This window comes from Mizuhopecten yessoensis, unplaced genomic scaffold (genome assembly GCF_002113885.1).
Source record: "Mizuhopecten yessoensis strain PY_sf001 unplaced genomic scaffold, ASM211388v2 scaffold1259, whole genome shotgun sequence".
In the NCBI taxonomy this organism is placed as follows: domain Eukaryota; kingdom Metazoa; phylum Mollusca; class Bivalvia; order Pectinida; family Pectinidae; genus Mizuhopecten; species Mizuhopecten yessoensis.
In genome coordinates this window covers 5,731-18,234 of record NW_018403957.1, presented here as the reverse complement: position 1 = coordinate 18,234, position 12,504 = coordinate 5,731, and the positions used below count along the sequence as shown (strand labels likewise).

At 36.9% G+C, this 12,504-nt stretch overlaps 1 protein-coding gene across 1 annotated transcript; it reads right to left on the bottom strand.

The window, feature by feature from the left end:
* Positions 1-10,961: 10,961 nt before the first annotated feature.
* LOC110458737 (flavin-containing monooxygenase FMO GS-OX-like 6) lies at positions 10,962-11,555 on the bottom strand. The gene has a single exon (XM_021510626.1). The coding sequence runs from the start codon at positions 11,553-11,555 to the stop codon at positions 10,962-10,964; it is 594 nt and encodes a 197-aa protein (XP_021366301.1).
* Between the last annotated feature and the right edge of the window lie 949 nt (positions 11,556-12,504).

Below are 12,504 nucleotides of genomic sequence, written 5' to 3'. Positions count from 1 at the left end.
GGTGAATAAGTTAATGTGCCTCGGTTTGTCGCTGTCACTACCAGGATGTGACATTATTACCTGCAGTTTGGAATGGCGTGAAGCAGATGAAGGCATGTATCCTTCTGAAACACCAGATCTTAGCATTGTACATTTGAAGATCTGATTTTGCAAGTAGTGATAATGATAATAATAAAATCAATATTTCGAGGTTCTTATATACCGCTTTATCTCAACCTAGTTCGTAGGTCGTCTCAAAACGATCCACAAGTAGGGCCTTTGCAACCAACCAACATCTTTCTCAACTCCCTGGGAAGCATACAGCCGGTGCTGCTGCTATTTCGGCGCTCACAGATAGCATTCAACAGTTCTAACACTTCCCAACCAAGTACTTGTTCATGACTGTTTAGACTGGAACAAGCGGAGTAAAGTATCTTGCTCACAGATACTTTATCAGGGGCATGGAGTTTCACATGCAGACGACCACCGCCTCGTTACGCACAGCAAAGTAGTTTGATATTCTAACAATATATGTAACTCTTATACAAACTGATGACTTGAAATAACAAGATACGGTAGAGTTGTTTTGTTCTGTCTATTGTACATACCACTTTAATTGTGTATGGTGGAGCAGTGCTAACACATTTGCCTTACACTAAGACGACCCGAGTGTGAAAACTAAGTCATCTGCCGGACAACGTGGCTTCTTATCGGGGCGTTTCAATTTTCTCTCAAGCGTTCCATCCGGGCCAGCAGGTTTGATTAATATTATCAGTTTATAAGATTTGTTTAAAAAAATCCAAACATATTTTATTATTTTTTCTATTTTTATTTTTCCATTTTTATAGCGTGGACACTTGACAATGCAATGTCATTTCAGTGCGGGTATTAAATTGGATACTGTTGATGACTTAGAAAGAAATGCATAGTTTTTTAAAATATAAAGTTACGTAATGTATTATATTCATACAACAGTGAAGTACTTGACCTGCCTATGTAGCTAAGGAAATGATGAGGTGAACAGGGCCGTCTAAATATAGCAAATATAGCACATGTAATCAATGTTGGTTTTTTAATCAATGAGTCGCATGTGTCCATGTTTCTGTACTTCAGAAACCGGCTACCTACTTAACAGAATAGATGATGCTCTTAGCCTAATATTAGATCAGGAATGTATTGAACAAGTAAAGAGTGAAAAACTTCTTGGTGTAAAAACTGACAACAGTTTATCTTGGTTAGATCACATAGCATCTGTTGTTTCAAAGATTAACAGTGGTTTGGGTTTACTTCGACGCATCCGTCAATATTTACCACTTTCAGATAGACTTAAATTTGTTCATGCATGTATTTTTCCCCACTTCTTGTACAGTAGCACAGTATGGAGCGGATGCTCTTTAAATCTTCTACAAAAACTGTCAAAAGCGCAGAAACAAGCTGCAAGATTACTGTTGGATGCTCCATTTGATACACCATCAGTAGAAATGTTTTCTTCATTAGGGTGGTTACCAAATGGCGAATATTTGAAATTCAAAAGAGGTGTTATGGTGTACAAATGTATAAATAATCTAGTTCCCGGATATATTTCTAATCAATTTAATTTGTCTAACAACAGATATACTAGATCAGCATCCCAAAACTCTGTCAAGGTACCCAAACACCGTACTTCATTTTATTCCATACACTTTTTGGTACAAGGGAGCCAGATTTGGAATAATTTACTGGTTGAAGTACGACTCTCTTCCTCCTTGACAAAATTCAAAAAAAATATGATTGGTAACATTAAGAATGCGGTTTAATTGTCTTTTATTTATACTATTATACTTTTTAGATACAGCTTTGATTTGTTTTATTTTCGCTTCATTAGCGTGTATTCTGTCAATTTTTAGCTTTTGCTACATTAGCATATATGTAAATTAGACAATTTGTCTTTTAATGAAAACCATAATGGGTTAAGCACGGAATATATTTCGTGCTTCTGTGATAATTTTATTGTAATTGTATTGAACGACCGTTTAAATTATGAAATAACTGTGATATGAATTGCTGTTTTAGTAGACCAACAATTGTTTTATGTACATTTATTTGCTGTGATACTACTTTGTCTTTTAACTAACCAATTGTACTAACAGAGGACCCTGTGGAAGATTAGCTTTGCTAAACAGGTTTTGTATCCTCAATAAATAAAGTTTGTTATTATTATTATTATTATTATTATTATTATTACCTATTTCACTACTGTGAATTTTTTCAAGAACGATAACTCTTGCATGCAATTACTATGTGTATATGCTTTTATTATAAAATGTCAATTTTTAATCGTGTATTGATAATTAATTGTACACAATTTCAGCATTTATGAAATTGATATACATTAATGCAATACTAATCTATGTTAGTATCATTTTTATTGACATTATTTTGCAAAAAAATGTGTTTTTTCAAAATTCACTCCTTTTTACATAAATTTCATTTTAAAATCCTTAAAAATTCTGACAACCTATCTTAGTTTGTGGCAGAAAATTTTCTTTACTTCCAAGCAATATATCTACAAAATTTGAATAAATTCTACCGAGAAATGGCGACACAATCCTATTACCTTAAGATTAGCTACATCTGATACTGTGTAACAGGTTTAAGGTCCCCGACCCTAGTTGTCGGTTAAAATAAATCACTCCATGCGGTTACATTAGCAACAGTATTTTAGATTGCACTAAGCAACCCGTGAATCTCGTATGAAAGAGTCACGCTGTACGCGCCGTGAATATTTCCAAAAAACAACAAAGTAACATTAAGGAAGTCGTTACATGTTGGCAACAGCTTTATAATTCGGTGAGCTAATCTATTTGTACCACCGTTAACATTCCAGCACTACCAGGTATACATATTTGTAAACTTGACCCTGTCTACCGACTTTTCGTATTGTTTACCATGTATATTAATATCTCTGTACTGAAATTTAAAAAAAAGTTAAACATTTTTAAATAAATTTCTCTTCTTAGATCATACTCTTTTTACTAAATGCGTTTTACTTGTTTTCTATGATTGCTGCTGAAGTCAGTTGTGTTATGAGTATATGAGATAGCATTCCGACTATTCTTCAGGATAAAAACTATTGTCTTGATTTCATTACATTGGACATAAGGTTTGGTTTTATTTTGTTTGACGTCCTATTAACACCTAAGGTCATTACATAATGTGCCTCCATGTGTGTATGTGTGCAGGAGACAAGGTATGTTGGTTGTGTTTGCCTCCCTGTGATAGCGCGGATCTGATGCCGACTTTATAGTGCTATCTCACTGAAATACCATGCCGAAGACATAAGCCAATTCATTGACGTTCGACTACATATCTGTTTAATTGTAGTGGCCACATTAATAAAGTTCTAAAATCTGTCATTTGGCATAGATATGTCATCAATATGTCATAAATATGTCATCAATATGTCATCAATAATTTTAGAGAAAAAAAGACACGACATGGAACGATTAAAACAAAATCGTGACGTCGTTATTTGTTCTCATTGACCATTGTATAGTAGAATGTACAATGAAACACATATAGCTGTCCATCATTAAGCCTTATCTGTCAATTAAAGTGTTTAATGATGGACCGCTACTGGCCACATAATTGACAATTTCAAGTAACAAAAATAACTAAATCACCAGCAAATTTTAGAAGATAATCCATAATCCATTTACAACAAATGAATTTACCTTTAAATATAATGAATTTGATAATAAAACATAATCCATCGTTTGTTTGTTTGTTTGTTTATGTTTAACGGCCCATCGACGGCTTTGGTCATTTAGGGCCATGGTGATTTATTTATTTATTTTATTTTTTTAACAAACAAGTGAGTACCAGATAAAATCAGATAAAATGGTTCATTTTAAAAGCATTCGCGTTGTATGTGTAGATAATAAAAAATAAAAAAGGGGGGTTAAAATAATAGAGATAACCAAATAGATGATATGGAATATGCGATATATATATAACGTCAAAAATGGTAAGATGGGTTAAAAGACATCAGAGTCTTTAAAATAGACCGATGTCTTTCAAATAGTAAAATAATGGCTTCGAATCCACGGAACTGAAAAGTGTTTTCATATCCGGGACTCGAAAGTAGTTATCACGAATGTGTTTAAAATCGGAACATTCTATTAAAAAATGTTCCACTGTAAATGGAGTGTCACATGCGTGGCATGAAGGTATATCTTCTCGTTTTAAAAGGTACGAATGAGTAGGATATGTGTGCCCAGTGCGGAGCCGAGCGAGGACAACTTCCTCTCTACGATCTTTCCGACTGGGAATAGATGTTTTAAGTTTCGGTTGTATCTTAAAAAGTTTGTTGTTGGTCTCCAGAGACCAGCGTTTCTGCCATTCATTTTGAATGGCTGTACGAATAGTAGGTTTAAAATCTGTGTATGGTAGTTTGATATTTGTTTGTTCGAGATTCAATGCATTTTTTGCTTCCCTGTCAGCAAATTCGTTGCCTTTTATTCCGACATGGCTCGGAATCCATAGTAAAGTTATTTTAGACTTTTTTAATATACGAGATATTCGATGAGCAAGGTTTTGTACGATTGTGTTTTTAGGATCTCGTAACTGTAAACTCTGTAGGACAGATAGAGAGTCTGAACAAATAATTGCCTTTTTAATGCGGTGTTCATCGATATGGTCGAGGGCCAAACCAATGGCGCATGCTTCAGCAGAAAAGATGGAGGCGCCGTCTGGTAGTCGGACTGAAGTGCAAGTATTGGCAGTACAGCAGGCTGCTGCCACTTTCTCACCTTCTTTGGAGCCATCGGTGTAAAGTTGTGTATGAGAAGGGTAATTCGAAATGCATTCCCGAAAGGAGGATTTGTGTTCTTCGGGCATAACACTTGATTTCCCTCGCTCATGTAATGTAAAGTTAAAATCGGGGGTTTGAATGGTCCACGGAGGAACATCAGATATGTTAAATTCAGCTATGTCCGTCAATTTTATGTTGAGTTCTTGCAGGAAATTCAAAATTCGGATACCAAATGTTGGCAGAAGTTTTTGGTTTTGCGTAAATATGTTTTGGTATTTGGGGTTGAATACTTGGTTGAAAGCAGGATTTTTAGGGTTTGATTTTAATTGAGTTGCAAATTGTAATGAAAGTTTTATTCTTCTGTCATAAAGGGATGGTTCATTTGCTTCCACGTACAGGCTTTTTACAGGTGTTGTTCGAAAAGCTCCCAGGGCAAGACGTAGCCCTTGGTTATGGATTGGATCTAGCATCTGAAGGTACGAACTGCGCGCTGACCCGTATACCATAGAACCATAATCCAGTTTTGTTCGAATAAGTGATCTGTATAGGCGCAAAAGCATTTCACGATCCGCTCCCCAATCAGTATGAGAAAGGACTCGTATAATGTTTAACGCCTTGGAACACTTATCCTTCAGATACTTTATATGTGGTATGAAAGAGAGTTTCGAATCAAAAATGAGGCCGAGAAATTTAGTCTGTTCAACAACAGGAATTCTAGTGCCATCGAGTGTTAGATTTGGGTCATTGTGTGCTTTTCGTTTTTGACAGAAATGCATGCACACAGTTTTGGATTTAGAGAATTTGAAGCCGTTTTCGTCTGCCCAATTTTGTAGTTTGTTTAAACTCTGTTGAAGTTGTCGTTCTATCGTGTGCATGTTCTTAGATCTGTAACAGATCAAGAAGTCATCCACAAATAACGACCCTTCTGTTGATTGACCAAGACATTTGACTATATCATTGATTTTAAGACCAAACAGTGTGACTGATAGGATTCCACCCTGTGGGACTCCCATTTCCTGTTTAGACGTTTCAGAAAAAGTTGAACCAACACGGACTTTGAAGTGTCTATCTGATAGGTAATTAGATATAAAATTGGGAAGGTTTCCACGTACGCCAAGGTCGTGAAGATCTTTCATGATGCCATACTGCCATGTAGTATCATAGGCCTTCTCAAGATCGAAGAACACAGCGACAAGGTGTTCTTTCTTGGCGAAAGCCTCTCGAATGAACGTCTCTAATCTGATGAGATGGTCATTTGTCCCTCTTCTATTTCTAAAGCCACTTTGAAGAGGGGATATTATATCGTTGGCCTCAAGAAACCAAACCAGTCTAGTGTTTATCATTCGTTCTAAAGTTTTACATACACAACTAGTCAGAGAGATAGGACGATAGTTGTTTGGGTCAGTAGCATCCTTTCCCGGTTTTGGGATAGGTATAATTGTGGAGTTCTTCCACGAATCGGGAATCTTTCCGGAAGCGTAAACTTGGTTGAATATGTAAAGAAGGCATGTTAGTGAAGAGTCCGGTAAGTGCTTTAGAAATTGATATGGAATATCATCAGGACCTGAAGCAGTGTCCTGTGATTTTCTAAGCGAATCAACAAGTTCTGGTAGGGTAAATTGTTCATTATAACTTTCTTTGTTTGATGATTTGAAATTGAGCCGTTTCTTTTCTCTCTTTTTTTTCAAAGACTGGAATTTTTGGGAGTGGTTTAAAGGGGATGAGTTTTTAGCTATGTTTTTTGCAAATGCATCAGCAATTTCAGTTATAGACGAGAAAATTTTGTTTTTATTAATGAGGTGGGAGGATGTTGCCTTTTTCTTTTTCCCACTTATTTTCCGAATCATATCCCATACTTTTTTTGAGGACGTGTTTGATGATATCTTGGATACATATTCTCTCCAGCTGTTTCTTTTGTCAATTTTAATTGATCGCCGAGCCTTTGCCCGCCAAATTTTAAATTCACTGTAGTTTGAAGCAGTTGGGCAATTGAAGTAGCGTCTTAGAGCAGCTGCCCGATTACTGCGTGTTTTAAAAGATTCTTCAGATAAAAGGAACTTCGTAGGTTTTGGAGCGGATTTTGGAATTGTCTTTTGGGCAATAGAAGTGAGTGTTTCAGTAAAAGTTTTGATAGGGTCGTCGAGGTTAGTAAAATTGTCTATGGTTAGTTTTTCAATGCACATGTGTTGGAATTGGGCCCAATCTGCTTTGTGCATATTCCATCGAGGTAGAGGATCATCAAGAGGAGTCCCAATATTCTGAAGAAAAATTGGGAAGTGGTCACTCCCACAAAGATCATCATTTACCCTCCAGTCATAGTCAAGTAAAATGGATGGATGGCATAATGATAGATCAATGTGGGTACGAGAGCCTGTAGCAGGGTGTAAATAAGTAGGGGTATTGTTGTTAAAAAGGCACAAGTTGTTTTTATCTATAAATTCCTCAATACGTCTTCCTCTCTCGTCTGTGTTGGGAGAGCCCCACAGGCTATTATGACCATTAAAATCACCGAGGATTATGAATGGTGTTGGGAGCTGGGAGACGAGATTATTGAGTTGCTCACAAGTGAAAACAATACTCGGAGGGAGATAAATTGAACAGACGGTTATTTGTCTGTGTAATGTTGCACAGACAGCAACAGCCTGTAAATTTGTGTTTAACTTGATCATTCTGTGAGGAATATTTTTATGGACAGCTACCGCTGCGCCACCTGCTGCTCTGCTAACTACAGTTGGAATGTTAGTGTAGAGTGAGAAATTTCTAAGCGTGATTGGGTTTTTGAGCATGATTTCTTGTAGACAAAAAATGGCGGGTCTAAATTCTTTTGATAGATTCTGAAATTCTTCTATATTTGCCTTTAATCCGCGGATGTTCCATTGGATAATTGTATTATTTATCTTTTGCTATTTTGGCTGGATTTCGATGGAGTCGAAGCACGAAGCGCTGAGGCATTCGTCTCCATCTCATCATCGAAATCTAGTAGGACGTTGAACCGGTTTGTCGGGTCCTCTGATCCTTTGCCAAAGGTGACATTCAGATCAGGTCCATCAGATTTACCCCTCGCTATTTTAATTTTTTTCCTAGGTCTGTTGGTAGGTGATGTTGCCTCTATAATCCATCGTAACACCACAGATAGTTATACTTGATCTTTAGCTAATCCAGCTGATCATATCCACCGTTGAATTTTATTGAGGAAAAATATAATTGAGAACAAATTATCCAACGGAAAACTGAAACGTATCATGGAGGTAGTCTAGTGGTAGGACGCCGGGCTAGTGACTGAAGGGTTGCGGGTTCGACTCACGGCACGGCACTGTGTTGTATCTTTGAACAAGATTCTTTACTCCGCTTGTTCAAGTCAACTCAGCTGTAAATGAGTACGTGGTTGGACAGTGCTAGAAATGTAGATTGCTAGCTGTGAGTGCCGAAATGGCAACACCGGCTGTATGCTCCCCAGGGATTTGAGAAATATATTAGATGGCTGCAAAGGCCCTATATAACCACGTATAATATTTTGTGAACCGCTTTGAGGCGACCTACGAACAAGGTTGTGATAAAGCGGTATATAAGAACTTCGAATTATTATTATTATTAAAACTTGATGGGGGGAATACCGTAATCCAGTAATTAGAATACTGGTGGAATCCTTATTCATGAAGAATCCATTACACTATAGATCCCCACGCCTACTTGGAAGTAGAATTAACCCTACAAACACTTCCTGGTGTTTCACAAATATAGTAGGCATTTCCTGGAAGTGTTATCATTTAACAGCCACCGTTTGTGGTTTATGTATAACTTGAGGTTACCCTCTGCTTCAGATTTTTTTCTATTTTCATCATAATGCACGCAATCTAAGTGCCATGTTATTTCACTTTCATTGTTGTTCTCTGTTTCATGTATTGTATTAATCATCATGTCTTTATAATAAAAATCTTCCTAAATGATGTAGAAAGTCATATTGTCATCTCCTGAGAATCAGTTGATCTCCCGTGAACTGTCCATGATTCACTATATCTGTATTAGGACATGAAATCATCTGCATTTCCAAATATAGTAACTCTAGCTCTACCTGTCCTGTAATTCAGTTAATAATATGGAGTCATGCATGTGTAAAAGACGTGCATTGATTAGGTTGCCTTACAAGCGTCAATTTTCCTTTAGCTTAGCGGTAGAGTATCGGGCTGGAGAGACAATGGTCGCGGGTTCGAGCCCCGGCGACGGCACTATCTTTATCACTATTCCTGGTCCTATTACACATGAATGGCAATATAGCTCATGCTTACATACACACAAATGCCTGGTCATTGTTAACTTCATTACTGGTACATTCCTAACACGCAAAGGTGTCCATTTTAAGTAGGAGAATAGCCTAAAACTGACAATTATGTCAGAAAAATTACAGATCTCGGCCCTACGGGCCTCGAATTGTTCATTTGCTCAAAAGATGCAAAGTGTTCGGCCGTTCCCCTTTACGTTAACACTAAATGAGAAGTCCGGTCTATACCACACAGTTTTCAGTGTTATTTTTATATACTGCAACAATATATGCACAAACTATCCACTATATACATGTTTTAAAAATGCGCACATGCCGTTTGTCTAGCATCCTTCGATTTGTACGCTTTGACAACTGGATAATTCAGTCCTTAAAAGTTACCACTAGGACATGCGATCATAGATCCTAGAAGCTAAATTTTGTTTGTATGCGAAGACTTACATCGGCCAAGGGAAATAGTTCACCGGATTCATCCCAGCACCGAGGGAATGAGGAATAGAGAACCAGGTAACAAATATTCGTGTTACCTAGTAAATGCACAGGTACGCACGAGGGAATAGCTGAACATCAAATGGACATTTTGATAAAAATAATTTTAAAAAATGTCTTTTTTTGTTATCACACGTGTATTGCCGTCAAAAGTACAGGTCACAAAACAGATATTTCATGCCTTTTCAGGCAACAGTATACAGTTATAGAATGGGTATAAGGGATATAGCACATTTATGGTCCCCGAGGTGAAAACTATTTCCCGAGGCGGCGAAGTCGTCGATGAACAAGGCTGACTATAAATTTGCTGTTTCCCGAATTACCCATTCTACAACTGTTTTATTATAACGAAACAAATTATTAACGGCAATTTAACAAATGAATTAATCTATTCAATTCCTTTTACAATTTCAAAGAGAATAGAATACAATTGGAAGTACTGTATGCATCGTCGTATCAAATTTATGGTCACCCTTTGTGAAAAACTATTCCACCGCCTCGGGAAATAGTTTTCACCTCGGGGGACCATACATGTGCTAATCCCTCATACGCATTTTATAACTGTATACTATATTCCCGAGGTGGTGGGACGAATCAAGTGAAATTATTTCCCGAGGCCCGTTTAGTTAGACTCATACAGTGCAAACTGAATGCTGAGTTTTTTTATTGTTAACCACGAAGTCTCTACCAGATTTGAATTAAGATTTACATGTAGCTACAAACAAACAGCGATCAAAGATCTAAATGCACGCTTCATATATTTATACCATTAGTTTTACATAAAAATAACACATGTTCGTCGTTTTCCTAAACAAAGCATTGGAGAATATCTGACCTCAATGTGCCAAAAATAACAACGACATCCCTTATTCACACGTCATTCCACTCGATATCGAAACATACGAGTTATCTCCCTTTGGATAATAAAAATGATATAATGCTAATCTGTTCACATCAAGTATAAGGTACATCTTCCGGATATTCTTTAATCAGGCAAGCTTTATATCAATACTATACAAAAATTGTCTATTGTATTTACGAATCAAACTATCGTACAACAAATCAGTAATGATTATATTGATTATAATCATTTATATTAACTTAATTAGTGTACAATCATGAAGAGGAAAAATAGGGTTTTTTTCTACTGAGAACTGTAAATGTGTGGAATAACTTACAGGAAAATGTAGTATGTGCTAATAATTTTAAACTGTTTCAAAATGAACTGGATAAACACTGGAAAAGCATTAATTTATTTTATACCTTCAAAGCTAATTTATGAACAGAAGAGTCGTTACAATTTAAAAAACTTCATATTATAACAATTATCATGTATTGAGTCTGGTTTAGAGGGTATGAGATCTTGAACCAGAAAGCTATCATAAATCATCACTAAATTAAATTCAGTTGCATTGTAACACTTTATCTTCTAATTCCAAAATAATTGGAGTGTTTGTAGAAGTAGTTTATCTTCCGAAATGTTCCGAAGTCTGCTGATCGAGAAATCTGGACACTACACAGCATGTCGGCGAGAACCTTTGGCAGTTTGTGGAAGTCACAAAGATTTGCATGATCTTCGTTCAATCGCCATTGAAGATCACCCTTACCCATGTAGTGAGCGTGCAGTTCTGTCATGTTGAACTCCTTTCTTTTTTGACCGAAGTCTTGGTCGGCGTCAGTTAACATTTCCTGTTCTGATGGAAGCTTGACGTTCCACTCCAGGATAGAAACCGCCGCCCTGTCTTGTTCATGTGATTGACGGAAATAAGACACACATTTCGGAAGCCCCACAAATAGAAGGTTCGGGTATTCTATATGTACTAAATGCTTGTACAAAGGCGTCACCCTTTCTTCCTGTACCTGTATGATGTCATCAGCAAAGAACGGAAAGTCAAAGCTGTATCCGGTACAGAGAATTATGCTATCAATGTCCGCCTCGGATCCGTCTAGGAACACAACTTTGTTCCCCTCCGCAATATGGCTCACATTTGGTCGCTGTGACACATTGGGCGGCATTTTCGTAGTGAGAGCTTCACGTCGGTGACCAATGTAGATCTGAAAACAAATATATTCAAGACTTCTTAAAATACATAGGTAAGATCCGCTAGACATTATTTTATTATAGTGTCACACACTCAGTAAAATTACAACATATAATACATCAGAACTAAACAAACTGAATGCCCAGCCTATATAAAAGACTTATGAAACACTTCACTAAAAACATGTACAATATTACACCGTAAATTACATAATCCATAATCATAAGATTGCATCTTATATTGGCGTTAGAAAGATATAGAATGGTTCATTACATATATGCACATAGTCGATAAGACTGATGAAAGTAGTAGGGCAGATTTAACCTATCCAAACACTTCCCAGATTTAACCTATCCAAACACTTCCCAGATTTAACCTATCCAAACACTTCCATGATTTAACCTGTCCAAACACCTCCCAGATTCAACGTATCCGAACACTTCCCAGATTTAACCTATCCAAATACTTCCCAGATTTAACCTATCCAAACACTTCCCAGATTTAACCTATCCAAACACTTTCCAGATTTAACCCATCCAAACACTTCCCAGATTTAACCTATCCAAACACTTCCCAGATTTAACCTATCCAAACACTTCCATGATTTAACCTGTCCAAACACCTCCCAGATTTAACGTATCCGAACACCTCCCAGATTTAACCTATCCAAACACTTCCCAGATTTAATCTATCCGAACACTTTCCAGATTTAACCTATCCAAACCACTTCCCAGATTTAACCTATCCAAACACTTCCCAGATTTAACCTATCCAAACACTTCNACACTTCCCAGATTTAACCTATCCAAACACTTCCCAGATTTAACCTATCCAAACACTTCCCAGATTTAACCTATTCGAACACTTCCCAGATTAACCCTATCCGAACGCTTCCCAGATTTAACCTATCTAGACACTTCCAT

Excerpts from the sequence above, each read along its gene's own strand:
- LOC110458737 (XM_021510626.1), bottom strand. The coding sequence starts at position 11,555 with ATGCCGCCCAATGTGTCACAGCGACCAAATGTGAGCCATATTGCGGAG.